Source organism: Nematolebias whitei, chromosome 23 (assembly GCF_014905685.2).
Source record: "Nematolebias whitei isolate Nwh7 chromosome 23, NemWhi1, whole genome shotgun sequence".
Classification (NCBI taxonomy): Eukaryota; Metazoa; Chordata; class Actinopteri; order Cyprinodontiformes; family Rivulidae; genus Nematolebias; species Nematolebias whitei.
This window is the reverse complement of record NC_056520.1, coordinates 22281708-22301878: the sequence shown is the minus strand read 5'-3', so window position 1 is coordinate 22301878 and position 20171 is coordinate 22281708. Positions and strand designations below refer to the sequence as shown.

Below are 20171 nucleotides of genomic sequence, written 5' to 3'. Positions count from 1 at the left end.
TGGTGGCCATCTTGAACAGACCCTAAAAGTCAATGAGTTGTACATGAACATCTAACGATTCCTCTTTAAGAGTTTCAGAAACGACTCGTACGTCTTGAAGCTGATATGCAGTTTTATTGAATATTATCACACATTTTCCACATCAGGTTTCCTCCAACCTCAGTGCATTTCATAGGTTAGAAATCAAAAAGCAGGAGAGTGGATAAAAAGTACTGTCGACTTGAACTCGAGCACAGTTCTTAAAAAAAAACAAAAAAAACACCAAAAACAGAACATCGTGTTTAATTCCAGTGGGTAAAGTGGTGAAAAGGCTTTACTTCTTCGTGGGAAGAGACTCAGAAAAACACTGAATAAGGCACCAGGACTGAGTGGGAGTAGCTTATTGACGGCAGGGTGGATTCAGCCGTTTTAGCTGCGATTCGAGGCTAAAACTTCTAAAAACAAACAGTATAATCGACCGTAAACACTGATGGAACGTTTCTATACAAAAGCAGCTCTAAAAATAAGAGCAATTAAAGCGCAGGGTAGGAGAGAACCACACTTAAGGAAAAATATTTATTGCATTACAAAAAGGAAAAAAAAAATCACATTTGATTAAAAGCTTTTTACGGACATTTCAAAACACGTAGTTGGAGAGTCGGTGCAATCAGCTGAGACAGTTAGTCATCATGCGCAGGGATCCAAAAAAATAAATCGGAGAGTTGTAGTTGCATTCACACGTGATTTAGTCTTTTAACTTATTTGTCAGCTAATCTATGACATGCCATTCCATCTGTGAGTCAAGAATATGTTTTTAAACAACTGTTAAAACAAAAAAAATGTGGATTTTATTAGCAGCTAAAGTTAGGAAACGTGACAAAACACTGCCTTGTTAAAGGGTCATTTATTCACTTTTTATAATTATCGGTAAGTTTTTACAGTGCAAAGACATGATATAAATGATTCATACGCACTATACTTCAAAGTGTTATTAGCGGTTACATCAGCGAACAACTCCATTATCCTTATGATGAAGCATCTGAACGGTTAAACACTGTGTGAAGAAACGTTCGAGTGTTTTACAGCTGCAAATGAGGAAAAACACGCCAGTAGTGCTCAGGATTAATGTAGAAGTACAGCGTGTGGCAAAACGGTGTCACGTTTCCCGAGTTTTCCAATGTTAGCTGCTTTAATTAAACACGACTGCATGAGGAGGGGAAAGGCAAATTTTCTGTAAAGAAAAGTTTTATACAGTCTGAGGTTAACATATTAAAACTGAGCTTTGCAAAGAATGTAATTTTCAATTCAATGGCTAAAATAATGACCAAAACAAATTGCAAACTTGTGTATTTTTTACTTTTTGTGTCGCTTTTTCTTCCTATTCATCCATTTAACAAACTAACAAAATAACATAAATCTGAGAATATTGCCAACTTATTTCCCTTAAAAAAAAAAAAACCTACAGTTGCTCCAATTCAGTGCTCCCAACACTGGTCCCTGAGGAACACCATCCTGCATGTTTTAGTTGTTTTCTTGCTCCAACACACCTAAATCAGTGATTTAATTACTTCCTTAAATTGGGCAGAAGCCTGTTATTCACCCATTCATTCAAATCAGGTGTGTTGGAGCAGAGGAACTAAAACATGTGGGATGGTGTTCCTCAGGGACCAGGGTTGGGAACCATTGCATTTACCACTTATTATTGGAATCGGACATTTTCTGCCTTTAGTATTTGCAGTTTTACAACTATAGAAATGTATCCCTGAATTTAGAAAACCCGGCTCACATTTCATCCCAACCTGCCTCGATTTATTTATTCATTCAGGTAAACGTCAAAGCTTCAAATAAAACATTGGATGGATTGCTGTTAGGCAGCGCTGCAGCGTTTAACGTTCTCAGGAGTACCTTTGGAACCAGAGATGAAGAAAAGAAGCGAACAGAGCGTCATTCATCGGACGGTCTTAAGGCTGCGAGTACAAGAACGTTTTCCTCCATGTTGTAGAAAAAGAGACGAGCAGAACAAAAGCTGCTCTGCGAGCATCGCGCCGCCTCTCTGCAGAGCATGCTCTCATGCGACTGCATGCACATGTGCACGTAGTCGGCCCCGAATCCACGTTTCCTTCAAAGACCGGGGAAGCTAGGACTTGGAGGAAGAGTTTTTCCAAAGCGGCTTGCGGTAAAACCAGCCGTCACCCTGGAGGAGGAGAAGAGACGGCTGTCAGCGTTGGATGCGTGACTCCGGTGCTACGTGACGTTGAGCTGCTCACCTCCTGGTCAAAGTATCTGGTCCTCCACAGAGTCTCCGTCTCCGAACGGTGCCTCTCCTCAGTCCGCTGCCGCTCCTCCAGGACCCTCTTGTGCTCGGTGGCCTTTTCGATATCTTTCTGCCGCAAAGCCTCCGTCACGTGCTGCCAGAGGCGTCTGCAAAAACATCAAAGCCATTAAATCGTTGCATCGCCGCGAAGCACCGGTGAAGATCATCAGTCATCCAGGACATGGTACATTCAAAAAAGTTCAAGACAAAAAACAACAAAAAAACCAACGACACTATTTTGACAAAACACCCAAACACAAACTGAGTGGTGTGGTGTCTGCAGGTCAGTGCAGCGAGGGGCCTCCCTCCCATTTTTCTTAAATAGACACATTACTCCTCCCTCACTATGCTTCCTTTGGTTCAAAAAGTCTTATACTGCCATCTGGTGGTCAAAAAAGGTACTACATCCAATATGAATTACCAACATTTTTTTCTTAAATTTGACAATAATTATTGCCAAATGTCAAACAATATTATCATTTATCGCAACAATTTCTGCAACAATTATTCGCCAAGCAAAATTTTATCGTGACAAGCCTAGACCTATCAGGAATTTCATCCATGTGACCAGAGTGGCCCCTCTGTGAGTGAGGCTAACAAAGACCCTAACAAACCCCTATTGTGAGGATTAATGGGGCAATCTGCATATGTATCTAGCTTAGCTCAGCTTTATAACTCGAACACGTACATAATTAGATTTATGATAACAGGATTCCTGCTTTTTGGAGTTGGTGGTTACCTGGCATATCAACAAATGCAAAAAAAAATGTCGGCAGCTATTCTGGCCATTATGTGGCTGCCTGGCTTGTGTGATGGAATGTGCCGTGTGGTGAGTACTCAGACTCCGATGCTGTGTGAGCTGAGCTGTAAGCTGGACGAGATTTCTGAGAATCGCAGGCCACTTGCGGCACCTGAAACTCGCTGGAAGGAATGAATCGATAGGCCTGTCATGATAACAAATTTTGCTGGGCGATTGTCTCAGAAATTATTGCTATAAATGATAATAATGTTTGAAGTTTGACAATAATTAGTAATTATTGTCTAATTTAAAAAGAAAGGTTTGTTAATTTGTTTTGTGTGTAGTACCTTTTTTGACCACCGGATAGTAGTATAAGACTGTTTGAACTGAAGGATGGATAGTAAGGGAGAGAACAGCGTGTCTCATTAAGAAAAATGGGAGGGAGGCCCCTTGACGTGACATGGGCCGTCTTTCTTCGGTTCTCAAAATGGCAGACGCTCGGTGTGGTTTGAGCTCTTTAGCATAGCATTTTTCACACAAAGCTTTTAATTTAAAAAAAAAAAATCAGTAAACAAGTTCTCCGTAGCTTAGCTTCTCACTTTAGCTGCTTTTAACGATACAAAAATTTGATTTTGTACGGTTAAAATGGATTTTAAAGAGAAAGGGAGGGGTCAGTGAAGAGCACCGGAGTTTTTGTCATCCAGTGTCTTCAGAAAGAGAGGGACATGAAGAAACGATAAAGCCCATAAATGAAAATGAAGTCGATAATTTTCATTCATCGTGCGATTAATTGATTTATTGTTCATCGTGACAGGCCTAGGAATCGATCTTTGAGAAGCTACAAGCTCGGCCCGGTGGTGCTGACCACAAAAAGTTGGCTATTTGGAGTTGCCATTGAGACGTACCAGTAGAAGTATAAGGCAGATAAAAATCAAGCGGAGTCGGCCTGACCCAATATAACTTATCTGAATCTGGCTCGCCTGTGTCAGCCTTGAATTGGTCAACTATCTCAGACTCTCCTGGATGTTATATGAACAAGAAGCCCCCCCCCCCACACACACACACCACTACCCGCTCCCTTTCCAAGAACATCTGTGGACCTGTATCAGAGCTGAGCCGGCTGATGGACACAGTCCCATAGTCCTGATAGGAGATGGTGCAATGACTCACCGCCTTCATCTGTCCACGGACAAACTCACCGCCTTCATCTGCCTCCTCATGGATATGTTACCATTTCTGTGCTGAAATTTTTTATTTTATTTGCAACTTTCACACTGTTCCATCTAGGACAGTGAGATGTGATTATTTTTTTTTTTTTAACACCTGCTCTTCCTCGTGTTTCTCTTTTCCTTATCTAAACGAAAAGGGCAGCGCCTCCCATGAGGCCGCGGCCTCAGACACCTCCGTCTACCCATGTCTGTCTGTTTGTGTTTTACTTGATCGGGCTGTGCTGAAATGTAATTTGTTGTGCTTCAGTGCAACGACAAAGCTGATTCTGAACTCCACACTCTGAATTAAGAAAGCTCCCCGGATGAGAAGCAAAACGTCTCCTGTTACAAAATAAAGACCAGTTGTTTTGTTTTTAACTTTTTTGAAAATCACTGTGAAGCCAAACGAACTCGACGGCGATACGATCACACCTGGACTCTGTCGGCGCTTGCTTCTCTATGGGCCGGACACACTTCCTCGTCACGGGCAGCTTGGTGACGTCGACGAGCCTGGTCTCCCCGCTGGCGTAGCTGAACTCCAACACGCCGTTCCACTCGCCCTGAACCCGGCACACCAGCGCATTGGTGGCGTTGTGCTTCACCTCCGCCGTCACTCTAAACACGGTGCGGGACAGCGACGTCAGCACCAACCGCCACGTGTCGAAACATCAATCTGCCCCGCGGGAAACACTTACTTGTGTAATTTGCCCCCGTAGAACGGCTTCGTCTGGAAGGTGATGACTGCAGAGTGGCCAGACTTGGCGCAGTTGATGTTGACTTTACCGCCCAGCTCCACCCAGGGAACGGTGAGGATGGAGCGAGCGTAGGCACAAGGCAGCGTGAACGTGTACTCCTCGTCGTGCTCCAGCAAATGCAGGCAACCTAAAAAATAATTAAAAAAAAGAAGAAAAAAAGAAACCATCTTAACACCTTTTTTAGTCCTCCCTGTGGGTGTTGTTGGATTTCATATTTTTATACCTTTTTATATTTCCTATCAAGCATTCAAATGTCATGTTATACAAAGTGTGTGTGTGTGTCTTTCTTCCAGGGTTGAACTATATTTATAGAAAATGTTTATTAATTCTAACTAGTTTACCTTTACATATAATCTTATATTAGCTAATGATATTTTACAAGTTCACATTTGATATATTCAAGCAATCAAACCATGCCAGATAGCAGACTGATTAACATAAATAAAGCTAGAACACATTTCTTTAATTTAGACTTAATATAGTTTGACTAAATAAAATCCCTCAGGTTCTCTCTTAATAATAACAATTACCATTTAATCGTTTAATCATTGCTGAATACAGGGTCGGTTTAGATGAGAGGACACAGGGTTAATCGTCACAGTAAGCTACAACAGAATGTTACTAGATGTGGGGCAGGGTGATTTCAACTAAACTAAAACAAAAGTATAAAAAGAGATCAATTAAGAACACGTAAACATGAGTTAGATAATAATTAATAGTTATTAATTATTCCTAGAAATAAACAACTTTAACTCAAATCATTTGGTATCACTAAGGTATAATCACGTTAAACAAACAGAGCTAAAACAAAACCGATTTCAGGGAGCCATAAAACTTTTTATCTGTGGAATTTAGAAACTAACGTCCTTCAGGGGGCGGGCTAGACCAGTAACCATGGCAACCGAAGGGCTAAACCAATCAGAAGAGCTAGCTTTCTCAAGCTTTTATAAAAGCCGGAAATGACACACGCCCAGAGAGCATTTTCCGGGGAAGACCAGACCGAGACGGTTTGTTCTTTAATGCTCCAAATATATGCATATATTTTACAAATATAATTGTTTGTCTCTGAATACCTGTAACCCTGTTTGTCAAATAAATCTTTTATACCGAGGGCGATGTCTCAGCTGTCTTGAACACGACGTGGTAACCAGCCACGACAGTGTCTAAATGTTTTCATATGTGGGCCAAAACGATTGGGATGAAAGGACTCGTGGGCCACAAAAATGAGAATTTAACTTTCAACATGAACAATTTTTCGGAGAAAGGACAAAATTTTACTAATTTTGGTGGAGAAAGAGGTTTAAATTGTTGTAGATCCAAAACGTTAAAAGCCTCAAACACTAAGCTTATATTTTTTATTAAAAAGGATTTGAGTTGTTGGGTCTATGTTTGTTGATTTCTTGTGTTTGAAAAGTTCATTTTAGTCTGTATATGTGAGTGTCCTTTTAATAGGAGGTCGATTTGGACCATGGACGGACCAAAAGTCTGATTGAAGTTCGAAAAAATGGTCCAGCTGTCAGTCGCTACAACAGATTCATAGAAGGTTTGATCAAGTTGATCAACTCGTATGTGGATGATACCACGTTATATTCTTTTAAAATGTCCAAGTTCCCTCATGACTATTTTATCAACTGCAATATTTAGACAAGTTTTATGAATCGTTATCCAAAAGTCTCCTTTCTGGTAGAAATCAATAAAGGTTTTCCATGAAGTGAAAATAAAAAGGTTTGTATTTTGTTTAATATTGCTCATTTTGATAAGATTGCTTTTCATCTAAATCTAAACTTTATATAAAAAAATGATTAACAAGTAACTTGCAGAAAGTCTGCATTGACCTCTTAAGCCTGCTGGACAAAATGATACCATTCTTAAACTGCCGTTGTGGGCCATAAAAAAATAATAACTCCAAGAGCCACAAATGGCCCACGGACCACACTTTGGACACCCGTGCTGTAAGAGATCCTGTAAATTCAAACTGGTTTCCAGCAGTCTGTGTAAAAAGCTCATTAATTACTTAAATATATATCAGGTGGTATCGGCGCTTTGCAATCCACTTTACAGAAATGTAAATACAGAGAAGCAGAGCACGGTTTAGTTTCTTTTATCGAGCGCAGGTTCAAATGCAAGTGAATCGCTCTGAAAAACCTCAATTTATAAAACAAATGCAACGATTGGTTTTCTACAGTTTTGTGAAGCTTCTCTTGTTTCACTTTTGCAGCGTTTTTAAATGTTTTTGTTTTTTCTGATGACTACGTCAGACAACGATCTTTCATTGCCTTTTACTAACTTTGATACATTTTAGGAATAAGCTGTGATTTATTTATTTTTTTTACTTAAGGCTCTTTTTTTTGGACACTCACTTTCCTCGTAGAAAAAAAAAGAAAGGCCGAACAATTCAAAACCTATTTCTGTACTCTGCATTTTATTCTGAAAGGTTCCTACAGTGAAAACTACAGTCATGGGTGAGCGCACCCAGCTCCATGATGACCCAACGGACCAGCGAACTGGAAGGAATAAATCATAAAAGAAAGATAAATGAAATGCATCAATAAAAGATTCTCAGCTAGCTGAATTAGCAGCAGCACATGTCTCTTCACCTGAAGCCAGTTAAAGTTGCTCATGATTAGAGAAATGAAGCAGAATATTTAAAGACTATTTGAATATTTACTGAAAAACTAAATGTTTTTGCTAAAAAATGCCCATCCCTGGTAGATTTTTTAAACTGTATTATATGCTAATTATGTGCATTAATCTGAAATAAGTGAACTGTAAACTATAACAGCCTATCAAATCTTTTATTTTTCATTTCTAGCTGAATGTAAAATTGGACTAGATACAATACTTTCAACGATTTTCATATTTTTGATAAATTTGCACATTAATGATGTGCTGCTGCTAGCAGGAATTAGCCACCTAGCTATGATGCTCTCACTAGTAACTAAAAATAAATAAATCTGATTTGTGAGCCGATTGGTCTTTAGTCAAGTTGAAATAACTGATTGGTGTGTCCCTATTTTTTATATCCATAAAGAAATAATTCAAACTACTTAAAAACATGTGTTTAACTCAAGGCCCGTGGGCCAAATCTGGCCCTTGATTTATTTGGCCTGATTTTGTAAATGTAAAATATTTTATTGCTTAAACAAACTGCAGATTTCTCCTGACAGCTGGCAGACTTTGAACGGTTATATTTTTCAGTCATCTCTAATTTTGATGTGGACGAGCAACAGAGAACAACTAATTAAATTCCTGTTGATTAGGCCTGGCGATATTGCGATATTTAAAAAATAAATATCGAGATAATTTCATACGCGATATAAGATGGGACTATATTGTCTATATTGATATTTCTATGTTGCGTTATAATTAAGACTTGAAAATCAGTGTTCTCCTTTTTCTGCCCGTCTGCGACAGCAACTTCACGCGGCCCCTCCCTCACTGAACACAAACACAGCCCCTCACGTGCTGCTTCACACACGCCAACTAACGCTGTGAATGTGGCGCAGCTGAAGAGGATTATTATTTAATATATGTAAATAGTTAATGTTTTAGCCATTTATTTGGTAGAGTTAATAAATGTGCCTGTGTGACAATTGGGGCAAAGCTTTGACTCAGAAATATATTTTTGTTATTACTTTATGAAACAAAAAATATTGTGATATATATCGTATATCGCGATTTATTTTTAAAATATCGAGATATTAATTTAGGTCCATATCGCCCAGACCTACCATCGATGAACCTGCACCCAGGAAATGATGTCACGTATAATATTAAAAACCAAGTTTTGAATTTTGGCCCCCTTTAAGAACACAGTTTGACTTCCCTGGTCTCAAGTAATAAAGAAAAAACAATGTGCTCCTTTTCAAAAACGATTGTTTTGTTCTTGAAGATCTTTCAGGTTTAGAAACGCTGAGGAACCTTCTAGATGAGAGCTGGATTTAAAATCGACTGCGTTTCCTCACCTTCTCCGATCATCGACACACCGATGGACATCCCCATGAACTTGCTCTTGGTCCACACGTGTGTGTTCACACACATCCGCCTCTCTTGGCACTCTGCGTAGAAGCCAGACACAGGGGGGTGATGGGATACCTGCTCAGCCACGAAGCGCAGCTGGAGGGGCTCCTGGGCGGCCGAAGCGTCGGGGGGTTCTGGGCTGCCCCGCGAAGGCTCCCTGGGGGCGTCCTGCCTCCGGGGAACCCTCCAGGAGCAGTGGAACGTCTCGCCGATGATGGGGTTGTAGGGCTTCTTGGCGATGGCGCCCTTGCGGCCCTCGTGGAAGGAGGTGAGGTAATACTCCACGAAGCGGACCATGCGGTCCTCCGGGCTGCTGCCGTCGGTGATGGTGACGAAGAGGTCCGGGTGGGACATGAAGTCCGCGTACATTTCCAGCAGAGAGCGCTTCTCCAGGATGAAGGTGGGGAGGACGACCTGGAGGGAGACGAAGACTTAAAACCGAGGCATCACACAATCACAGCCGCGTCAGTGAGTGAGACGAGAGAGAGAGAGATCAGAAACCAGAGACGAGGAGTGATCTGCCCGAGGTGGCGACCTGGATCAGTGGTTACAGACACAAGGAGAGCGCGTCTCAGCGTTTGAGTGGCAGCACTGGTGCAGAAAAGCAATCACTTATAAAAAGACGACTCATCAAAGAGCAGATCTTTTCTAAAATGTGTCGATAAACTCTTCACGCTTTTTGTGTTTGTAGGACCATTCACACCTCCGACATGTTTATGGATGATTTATTTACCTCAGATTTCTGCTGCGATTTAACTCGAGGCAACGTTTAGAAACACGTTTTCTTCTTATTGTCAGGAGAATTAAGGTCAAGGTTTATGGAGTTCCTCAGGGTTCAGTGATTGGACCCAAACTCTTTACCTTATATATGCTTCCCTTACGTAAAGGTTTATAGAGTTCGTGGAGTTCCTCAGGGTTCAGTGCTTGGACAAAAACTTTTTACCTTATATATGCTTCCATTAGGTAAAGGTTTATGGAGTTCATGGAGTTCCTCAGGGTTTAGTGATTGGACTAAAACTCTTTACCTTATATATGCTTCCATTAGGTAAAGATTTATGGAGTTCATGGAGTTCCTCAGGGTTCAGTGCTTGGACAAAAACTCTTTACCTTATATATTCTTCCATTAAGTAAAGGTTTATACTAAGATGTTTATCACTGCTAATGTTAAATTAATGTATGTGAGGTCAGAGAGTTGTTTTCCTCTCAGAGAGGAGCCGTCTCTGAGTCCGAGAGGCCGAGGTCATCGTGCTGATAAGTGTGTATAAAAACACTTCTTGTATACTGTCCAGAGTAGACTGGTGACTGGGCTCCACGCATTTAGAACTTCTTTGCGTCTGTGTACGCCTGTTCTGTGTCTGTTCTTGTAAGCAAAACTTGCAAAACAAGTCACACCTTTGTTCGCCGGTAAAAACAAAACTATTCGAACATGAGTCAGTCTCAGGTTTTAAATGTTCTCCGACATAAAACATTCATTACAGCTTCTGGTTCGAGTGCAAAATAAAGTCCCGACTTCACGTCACTCTGCAGCTTTACTGCGACTTACAACATGAAGAGACGCTTTAATCAACTTTCATTAAAAGTACAAACACCAGTGAGGGGTTTTCTGATCAACTGCGGACTCCTGATTGATTTTTGCCTTAATTGAGTTTTGCTTTAAAAAAAGAAACGAGCACATAAAGAGCATCTAGTAATCACAGTAGTTAAAATTGCAAACAATCCTTTAAATTCGTAACAAGTCTGCAGGAATTATCCTTTTCTTTTCCTTTAAAATTGACCAGTTTATCTACTGGCTGCCAAAGTGTTGGGCAATCCCTTCTTATAACCACTGGCATCATTGTGAAGCTTGGGGGATTCCCCCCTTTTGAAATACACATCTGGAATTCCCGATGACATCACTCGGGATTGATAAAAACAGGTGCTCTGTGAACAAAACTAACTTATTTTCCGGTGATAAATCGCCACATTTTTACAAACTATGTCTCATTTTGAAGCTTCTGAGATGGAGATTTTGAAAATAATAACGGAATAACGTGGAGGTGAACCCCGGGTGTCTTAGATGGCAGCTCTCTGCTCCATAAGAGCGATGGGGAAAAGACAGAATCAGCGTGCACATTGGGATTTAATAATAATAATAATAATAATAATAATAATAATAATAATAATAATAATAATAATAATAATAATGTCATCACAATGTCAGCACTGTATGTTTCCAAACAATGGCGAAATTAAGTCTCTGCATTTAACCCATCCACCACCAGGTGGTGCAGTGGGCAGCTATTGAAAGCGCCAGGGGGGCATTTTGGGGATGAGGTGTGCTGCCCAGAGACACCACGTGGTATGTAGTGACTGGAGGATTGAACCTGGGACTTTCGGGTCCCAAGCCGGCTGCCCTGGAGCATGATCAAATAAAATGAAAATAAATACAAAGTAAGCTGTGCTGTTAAAGCCAATCTTTTAGTGAAGATTTGTTTTACGTCTAAAACACTTTAATTTCAATATCCTGCGTAATATCATTACAATGAGAAAGAACTTATCTGTAAATGATGCAGAAAAACTGGTTCCTGCATTTGTCAAGTCTAGACTGGACTATTGCAATGGTTTTATATCTGGGTGTTTAAATACTTCTTTAAAAAGTCTTTGGTTGAGCCATAAATGCTGCTGCCCGAGTCTTAACTGGAGTTAGTGGGAGAGATCATATCTCTCCAGTTTTAGCTCCTCTCCACTGGCTCCCTGTCAAATCCAGAATAGAATTCAAAATCTTACTTCTAACCTACAAAGCTCTCAACAACCTAGATCCATCTTATATTACAGATCTTATTGTTCTATGTTTTCCTAACAGAGCACTTCACTCTCAGACTGCAGGCTTACTTGTGGTTCCTAGAGTTTTCAAAAGCAGAATGGGAGAAAGATCTTCCAGTTATCAGGCTCCTCTCTTGTGGAACCAACTTCCAGTTTCTGTCCATGAGGCTGACACATTGTCCAGTTTTAAGACTTTACTTTTTGATAAATCCTATAGTTAGGGTTGCCTTGTTATGCTGCTATAGGCTTAGACTACTGGAGGACAAATTGACCTCATTTCCTTAAGCGAATTGTTAAAAATTGAATATTTTTCATTTGATACTATTTCTATTTTATCATGTGATTTTTGACCTGCCATTGTGTATCTATTCCTCTCAAACCCAGCCGATCGAAGCAGATGATTGCTTGTCCTGAGGTTATGCTAAAGGTTTCTTCGTCATGAGGGAGTTTTTCCTTTCCACTGTCGCCTTCATGCCTCAAGATGAGAGTTCTGTGATGGAGTTCAACTCAAAACAGTCTGTTCCTCATATAAATAATGTTAAATTATTATTTTATAAATATGTGAACGTTTCTGTTCAGTGCCCTCAGACGACTTCTGTTGTGATTTGGTGCTATATAAATTGAATTGAACTGACCGAGGCTTGTTTTTATTTCAATCCAGAGCAGATTATAATCTGATTATTTTGATGTTTGTATTTTGAAGTCTGGTAGAAAAACTATACAGGACTACATGGCCAGTTTCAGACTAAGATGGTCTCACGTTAAGGAAGGACTCAGCGTCCACCACGTTTGAGTTATGGACATTTTTAAGGTCAGTCGTCTGTGGCGGCCATCTTGAATCAGGGCAACTCCAAAAGGTCATCGGATGAATCAAGAAAAACATCTGATGATGATGAGATGTAAACAGCTCAAATTTAGGCCTTGTATTAGAAGTGACTCGTAAGGTTTTCAGTCGCTATGAGCAAACAGAGAAGATCATACCAGTCACTATGGAAACAGACTTAATTATTTGTAAACAGGAAGTGTTTATGGTGCAGCGCGTGGAACTCGACCTACCCGTGTGAGGTCCATGCCCAGCTTCAGCTGCGACAGCAGGTGTAGGATGACGCTCCGCTCCTCCTCAACAGCCCCCAGGTCCTCCTCCTTGTCGGTGAAGGAGTCCTCCAGCTCGTCTTCTGGGTCGATGTCCTCCTGCTCCTGGCAGAAGCAAAGCTCAGTCTCCAAGTGCTTCAACGTATAAAAAGTCAAAACTTCACAATCGGTTCAGTTTTCTTACCCCAGACAAGCTGCAGGACTCGGGGGTGCTCAGCTCCAGCTGCCCCCCCTCCAGCGGGCCCTCTCCCCCCGTGGTGAAGCTGCCCAGGGAGCTGCTGCCGTTCTTCAGGATGTCGGGCACTTTGGGCTCCAGCCACTCGATGGTGGGTCCTGTTGAGCGGACAGCGTCAGACCCAGAGGTACTCATGGTCCTGACCCCCCCCTCCTCCTCCGCCTGAGGCCCCCCCGAGCAGCTCGACAGTTGCCTCCTGAACAGACAAGTCGCTGTTCCTTCGGCCAAAGAGCGGTAACCGAACTCCTCGAGATGGGAAAGGTATCAGAATACCCCGACTCCGCCCCTTTCCTCTGATTGGCTAAACCCTCCCACACTTGTTTTTTTAGCACCTGCACAGGTGCTCGTTCAAATTCAACTCGTGCGTCATGGGGAGATTAAATCTGACTGGCTGCTGCCACATGTCAGTCCTGATGAAAAATGCATCGAGTAACGAGATCTGCTGCTGGAGAGACAAAACAAAAAATAACTTTTTACCTTTTCGAGTGATCAGGACGTTTGAAGCTGAACCAGAGCTCAGTGCTCCGGGTGTTTCAGGTGAATATTTAACCATCTCAGATCTAATTACCTTTCAGACAGGCGCTGACCAAAGATACAGTTTCCATCAATAATGCAGAATAATTCCACTGTCCGCTTATCCCGGGATTACACCTTCCTGCAGCTTCCATGTTAAAATTACAAACTTTTTTCTTTTTTCAATCCTGCTATGACTTTAGCCACTTGTTTTTCCTCACTGAAAATGAACTGAGCTCATTTTACATCCTTCAACTCTTTAGATCTGTTTATAACATTTTGCTGCTCCTTTCACATGTTGTTCTGCTTCAGTTTCTTTCTGCAAATTTAAACTTTTTTCAGCTACTTTTAGCTAATTTCAGCTGTTATTTCAGCCGTTTTGTGCTCCTTTCAGGTTCTTTCTGTTAACTAGAAAATTTTTGTGCTTCTTCAAATTTCTTTCTGATAGTTTCATTATGTTTTGCTCCTTTCAGCTTATTTCTGCAAGTTTCAGCTTTTTCTACTATTACAGCTACTATTTAGCCGTTTTATCCAATTTTAGCTTTTTCAGCTAATTCCACGTTCTGCACTCCTTTCAACTTTTTTCAGTCTAATTCAGCAAAAATGTGCTCGCTCCACTTCCTCCTTTTAGTTTTTTTCTGCTTTTTTAGCCATTTTTTGGCTGTTTTTGCTCATTTCAGCTTTTTCAGATAGTTCCCACTGATTCGTGCTCATTTCTGCTTCTTTCAGCATAATTGAAAAAAAAAAACGTGTTCTTTCTGCTTTCTTCTGCTAATCTATGCTTGTTCTGCCTTTTCAGAAAGCTTTTTTATTATTTTTTAAGCTAATTTCATCTGTTTTCAGATAAAATTCAAGTTTTTAATGTTAATTTCTGCTACTTTCAGCCTATTTAAACTTCTTTCAGCTAATTTCAGCTTGTTATGCTCCTTTCAGACCATCTCTGACAGTTTCAGGTTTTTCTATTTTAGCTACTGTTTAGCTGTTTTGGTGTTAAATTTAGATTTTTCAAACACCACATTTTTTTTTTTAGCTCATTTCAGGTCATTCCACTTCTTTCTGGTAGTTTCAGCTTCTTTCTGCTTTTTTAGCTACTTTTAAACTGTTTTTTTTTTTTAATGCTAAGTTCAGCTTTTTTCAGATAATTTCTAAATTTTTGTGTTCATTTCTGCTTCTGTCAGCCTAACTGGGCAAACGTGTTCATTCTGCTTTCTTCTGCCAACTTAATTAAGCTTGTTTCTTCTTTTCAGCTACCTTTTTAGCAATTTCTAGCTAATTTCAACCGCTTTTGGAGAAATGCCAAGTTTTTCATGGTCATTTCTGCTAATTTCGGCTTGTTATGCTCCTTTCAGCCCAATTCTGATAGTTTCAGCTTTTTCTGCTATTTTAGCTAAATAGCAATTTTATGCAAATTTTAGCTTTTTCTGCCAATTACACATTTTTTAAGCTTATTTCAGTTCGTTCCACTTCCTTCTGATAGTTTTAGCTTTTTTCTGCCATTTTAGCTAATTTCCTAACTTTTGTGCTCATTTCTGCTTATCAGCAAATATCTATTCTTTCTGTTTTCTTGTTAACTTAGGCTTATTCTTCCATTTCAGCATGTTTTTAGCTGTTTTTTAGCAAGTTCTTCAGCAATAAGCTTTCACACTGCATTTTCGTAGGAAATGCAAATTTTTCTAGTTGTTTTTATTTTAATGTAAAGTTTATACGCTGCAGTTGGAGTGTGAGTAAACATCTTTTTCTGTTTTTATTTTTGTGTCTCAGTTTGAAGCGAGCTCCAAAACTTATGCGTTGTAAACTCACAAGCAAATCACTCTCCCTCCTGATGGTTTTGAAACTGCACTTTTCTACTGAACTGAGAACTTAACTATTTAAAAAAAATTTAAACTAGGATTTTACAAATAACTTCAAAATCTGACTTTTGAAAAAACTAAATTTCCATTCTTTTTTTTTTTTATGTAATCACGAATGGACTCATAATTTTAAATACTTTTTAAAAATGTTATGTATTTATCCAGATTTAAAGAATATAAAAAAGCCTCTTTATTTTTCCAGGTGCTGTTCAGAGCACGGCGTGTTTTCTGCCCGGCAACAAGACGACCCACACTGACCTCCCAGGGCGTTCCGTTGCCTGGCGACCTGCTGCAGGTGCAGGATGTGCAGGCACTCGTTCAGGCAGCTCATGGTGGCCATGGAGGTCGCCTTCAGCATCAGCAGGTCCTGGTCTAAAGGGGAGAGGCCAGGGGCCGCCGGCAGCCCCTCGATGCTCTGGATCAGGTCTTTGTGCTGGCCCTGGGCCTGGCTCATCATCTGGACAGAGTCAGAACCAGGAGGAAAATCAAGTAAAGCATTAAAGGTTTGAAGGAGCAGTTATCACCAGCAGATACTTCTTGTTGAAATGTTTCGTCTTTTATCCAAAAGACTTGATCAGTCTGAGGAGCTGCAACACACTCAGTCTTATAAATAGCACCTTCTAAAGTGGATATCCTGATAAAACTGACTTACAATATTTCTCGCTGTACAAGTTGCAGTGTTTTGCATAAATTAGCATGCCCTGTGACTTATGCAGCGAAGTGACTTATTCGTTTTCTTTCCCATATTTATAACCCATTTTTTGGTTGAGATCTGACAATTTCATTCATTCTGACATGGAAAATATTGAACAATACCATTTTCAGCCACTAGAGGGCCCTCAACTAATATGGAAATCCAAGTGTCTCATTAATAGGTAAAAGTGGCTATTAATGAGACACTTGGCTTGACGTAGAAAGCCACTTTCGTCTTGCTTCAGAACTCCTGGAGCAAATGTCAAATCAGCTGCATTTCGCCGCGCCGCCCAGGCGAAATGCAGCTGATTCGGTGACGTGTAACAAACGTGACAAGTCAGCTGTGACGCATAATAGATGCGAATTATACGGCGAAGCAACTTATTTATGCTTTTTTCCACTTTATTCGACATTTTTGGACTGATGCGACTTATACGGCGGCAAGTACGGTAACTGTTTTGGATTCTCAGTGGATCGCCCAGTCTGCGGATGACAGCCAACACTAGCTGTTCACAAGCAAAAGGAGGACGGTCACTTGCTATTCACAGGGGGCTGAGTGATACTAGCAATAACAGCATTGTAAGAGGGGGACAGTTGAACACGGAAGCCTCGACCCCTGTTTAATGATGGACAGTTTCTATTACCAACACTCCTCTCTATCAAGGATGTGCATAAGAAACCCAAACAGGACTCCAGTCAGCCATCGGATGAAAAGGAGGACCACAGACCCAGACCAGTGGTCATTCCCAGTCACTGCACATCACGTGGTGTCTTTGGGCAGCACACCTCATCCCCAAAATGCCTCCCGGGCGCTTTCGATAGCTGCCCACTGCACCACCTGGTGGTGGATGGGTTAAATGCAGAGACTAATTTCGCCATTGTATGGAAACATACAGTGCTGACATTATTATTATTATTATTATTATTCCGTATGTTGAGGTAGTTTCAGAGAAACAGACATTTATTTTCTAAACACAACGTCCCAGTGGCTTTTAAACCCCAAAATACATTACAGCAATGACTGGTTCATCCCAAAGATCCAGTCCCCCGGCACAAACAGAGCAATGTTGTGTATGCTGTTCAGTGTCAGGAGGGCTGTGATCAGTCTTACATCGGGGAAACTAAACCAAAAGGATGGCCCAGCACAGAAGATCAACACCATCAGGCCAGGACTCTGCGATCTACACTCATCTCCAGGCCAGCGGTCACTCTTTCAGGGATGAAGATGTTCACATCCTGGATAGAGAGGAACGATGGTTTGAGAGAGGAGTAAAGGAGGCCATCTTTGTGAAAAGAAACCGTCCATCATTAAACAGGGGTGGAGGCCTCCGGGTTCAACTGTCCCCCTCTTACAATGCTGTTATTGCTAGTATCACTCAGCCCCCTGTGAATAGTAAACAACCATCAAAGCACTAATGATCAGTCGTTAGGCTGATGATCCTCCATATGCATGTGAACAGCTAGTTTTGACTGTCAACAACAAACCGGTTGATGAGAAGATGCTGTTTACAAGACTGAAGGGCCCGACAAACTCCATCCAAACCAAAGTGCTGAATTCGACTCTCATTATCGTAGCTGCATAATGAAAATAGCCTCATTTTGTTCGCAGAGCAGCCCGCCTCTTCTCGACACAAGGCCTCGGCCCAACACGTCCTCACAGGGGTCTTGCGATTGCTTAGAAGTTTGTGAGCATGTTCGTCCGTGCGGAAATGTGCTCGGACATTGAGATGTTCGACTTGTCAACATACGAAATTAATCAAATGGACAAAAACTCCTGGATGGAGACCGTGCAGACATCGTGTATGGAGGAGTCTGTGTGGCGCTCTCTTCATGATAGATTTGTAGTCTCCCTTCTAAAAGGAGTCCCCGAGGCTCAATGGGATTAACCTGTATAAATAAAGGTTGTGGCCAAACGGTGGATGCAGGGACAGAGTGGAGACTCCGACTGGAAGAAACCCTCGTGGTGACGTATACCGCAGTGGGACGAGTTTCCCCAGGAGCTCTGGTCTGTGTCTCATGGACGATGAAAGACGTGAGAAAAACATCCTGCAAACCACGTGACCGCCCGTCGACTGTTCGGCTTCAGATGGAGTGTGTCGGGCCCTTGAGTTTATTGCAGCTCCTCAGACTGATGAAGTCTTTTGGATAAAAGATGAAACGTTTCAACGAAGAAGAACCCGTCCAGAAGACCTGACTTTACTTTGTTAGACGGAGGAGAATTTAAACTCTACATCTGTTGAAAACATCTCCGCCTCTCCTTGTTTTCGTTTACTAAACTCTTTAAAAGTTGTTGTTGGGTCCTGACCTTGTTGTCGTTTTGAAGCAGCCGAGAAAGAAAACTAATGTGACTGTACACAACAGCGCCCCCTGGTGGAAAACCTGCAGCTTTAAAACAGCCTGAACAAGACAACTAGACTCAGCTGAAGGATCCAGGTGGGAAATATTTCACTATAATCACTTTATAAACCTTTTAAGGAATACGCTGCTGCTCATCCGTCAAATAATTATGTTGAGAGCGCAATACTGCACAGCTGCAGTTCGCTTCAGTTTAGAACAGGTCAACGCCTCGTCCACACTGAAATGTTGGCTGACCCTAATATTTAGGACTCAAATACCAAAAATGAAAAATAAAACCCGTAACGGGACAGTTTGGTTGTGTTCGTGGCCGTTGGTGAAACGTCTCACGAATCACTTGAATTCATTGGACGCAAAATTATGAACATCTTCAACTGATGGGCGTCTACCTGATTAAAGATGGCTGCTACTTCCAACTCAACAAAAATAAAATACGTAAATCAGTTCATTTTACAGGTGTTGAGTTCAAATGTGATGTAAAACATTCACATAAGATTCCAGGGCTTTACCTAAAACAGCAGGAGCTTCATAAATCAAAACGTTCCTCTAAGGAGACTAGTTTTGATTTTTCTAACTTTTCATAACAATTAACCTTTTTGTACATACTGTGTATATATATATATTTTTTCCATTAAAAATCATCAAAATCTCTTTAAAATTCTTATAAAATTTAATTGTTCTCTTTAAAATCCGTTTCAACAGACCGGTTTTGTTTGTCTAACTCAGACGTGGGCAACATACGGTCCGCAGGCCAAAAGTGGCTCAAGGACAATCATCATCCGGACCCAAATATCCTTAAAAGAAAAAAAAAACTTAACTAATCCAACAATTTTCAGTCAAGTCAGCTGGACAGTTTCTTTTTTTTTTTAAACGTTTCACCTTCCATCCGGAAGGCTTCATCAGTCAAGGAAACACACAACACAAAACTGATTCTTCCCCCAAACATCTTGGCACCAACATAACTGGTTTGTTCCACTTTGGAGTAAGCTGTTGGGGGAAGAATCAATTTTGTGTCGTGTGTTTCCTTGTCTGATGAAGCCTTCCAGATAGAAGGTGAAACATTTCACCAAAAAAAATAAATAAAATGAAACTGTCCAGCTGACCTGACTGAAAATTGTTGGGATTGTATACCTGGATTATTGAGCATGGACTTTTTCGGTTAACTTTTAAATAAGTTCATCAGGACCAGCAGTTTTTCAATTAAACTAATGGAAGTCCAAATTAAACATATTGGACACAAATACATTAAAAAAAAAAAACAACTTTGATTTAAAATTACTACAACTTGTTTTTTTTAAGTTGTTGCTTACATATATAAATATAACAAATGTATTACAAATATACAAGAGCCTGTTTACGCAAAGCCTGAACACAACTTTGATTATCAGTCTTAAAGAAAATTTATTTTCCAATTTTCTATGCAGCCCTTTAATTGCTTTAAATGTCTTGATTTGGCCAACTGAGAAAAAAAAAGGTTGCCCACCCCTCTAACTACTGTAGCTTCAGCCAGAGCACTGACCTATTTTTGCTGCTTTTAGCCAGCATTTGGCAACTTTCAACCTTTAGACGTTTTGCAACTTTAAGCTAGCTTAGCGCTTCTTTTAACGAGCCATTTG

General features: G+C 40.7%; 1 protein-coding gene across 1 annotated transcript in view; it reads right to left on the bottom strand.

Moving 5' to 3' along the window:
* Positions 1-1673: 1673 nt before the first annotated feature.
* Positions 1674-20171, bottom strand: part of osbpl11 (oxysterol binding protein-like 11) — a 22427-nt gene continuing 3929 nt past the window's right edge. The window contains exons 6-13 of the mRNA XM_037696297.1: positions 15766-15964; positions 13094-13242; positions 12874-13014; positions 8961-9429; positions 4936-5122; positions 4673-4855; positions 2247-2400; positions 1674-2173 (exon numbers count right to left, since the gene is read on the bottom strand). Of these exons, the coding sequence (XP_037552225.1) occupies positions 2117-2173; positions 2247-2400; positions 4673-4855; positions 4936-5122; positions 8961-9429; positions 12874-13014; positions 13094-13242; positions 15766-15964 (1539 nt within the window). The 3' untranslated portion in view covers positions 1674-2116. The remainder of the gene's footprint in view (positions 2174-2246; positions 2401-4672; positions 4856-4935; positions 5123-8960; positions 9430-12873; positions 13015-13093; positions 13243-15765; positions 15965-20171) is intronic.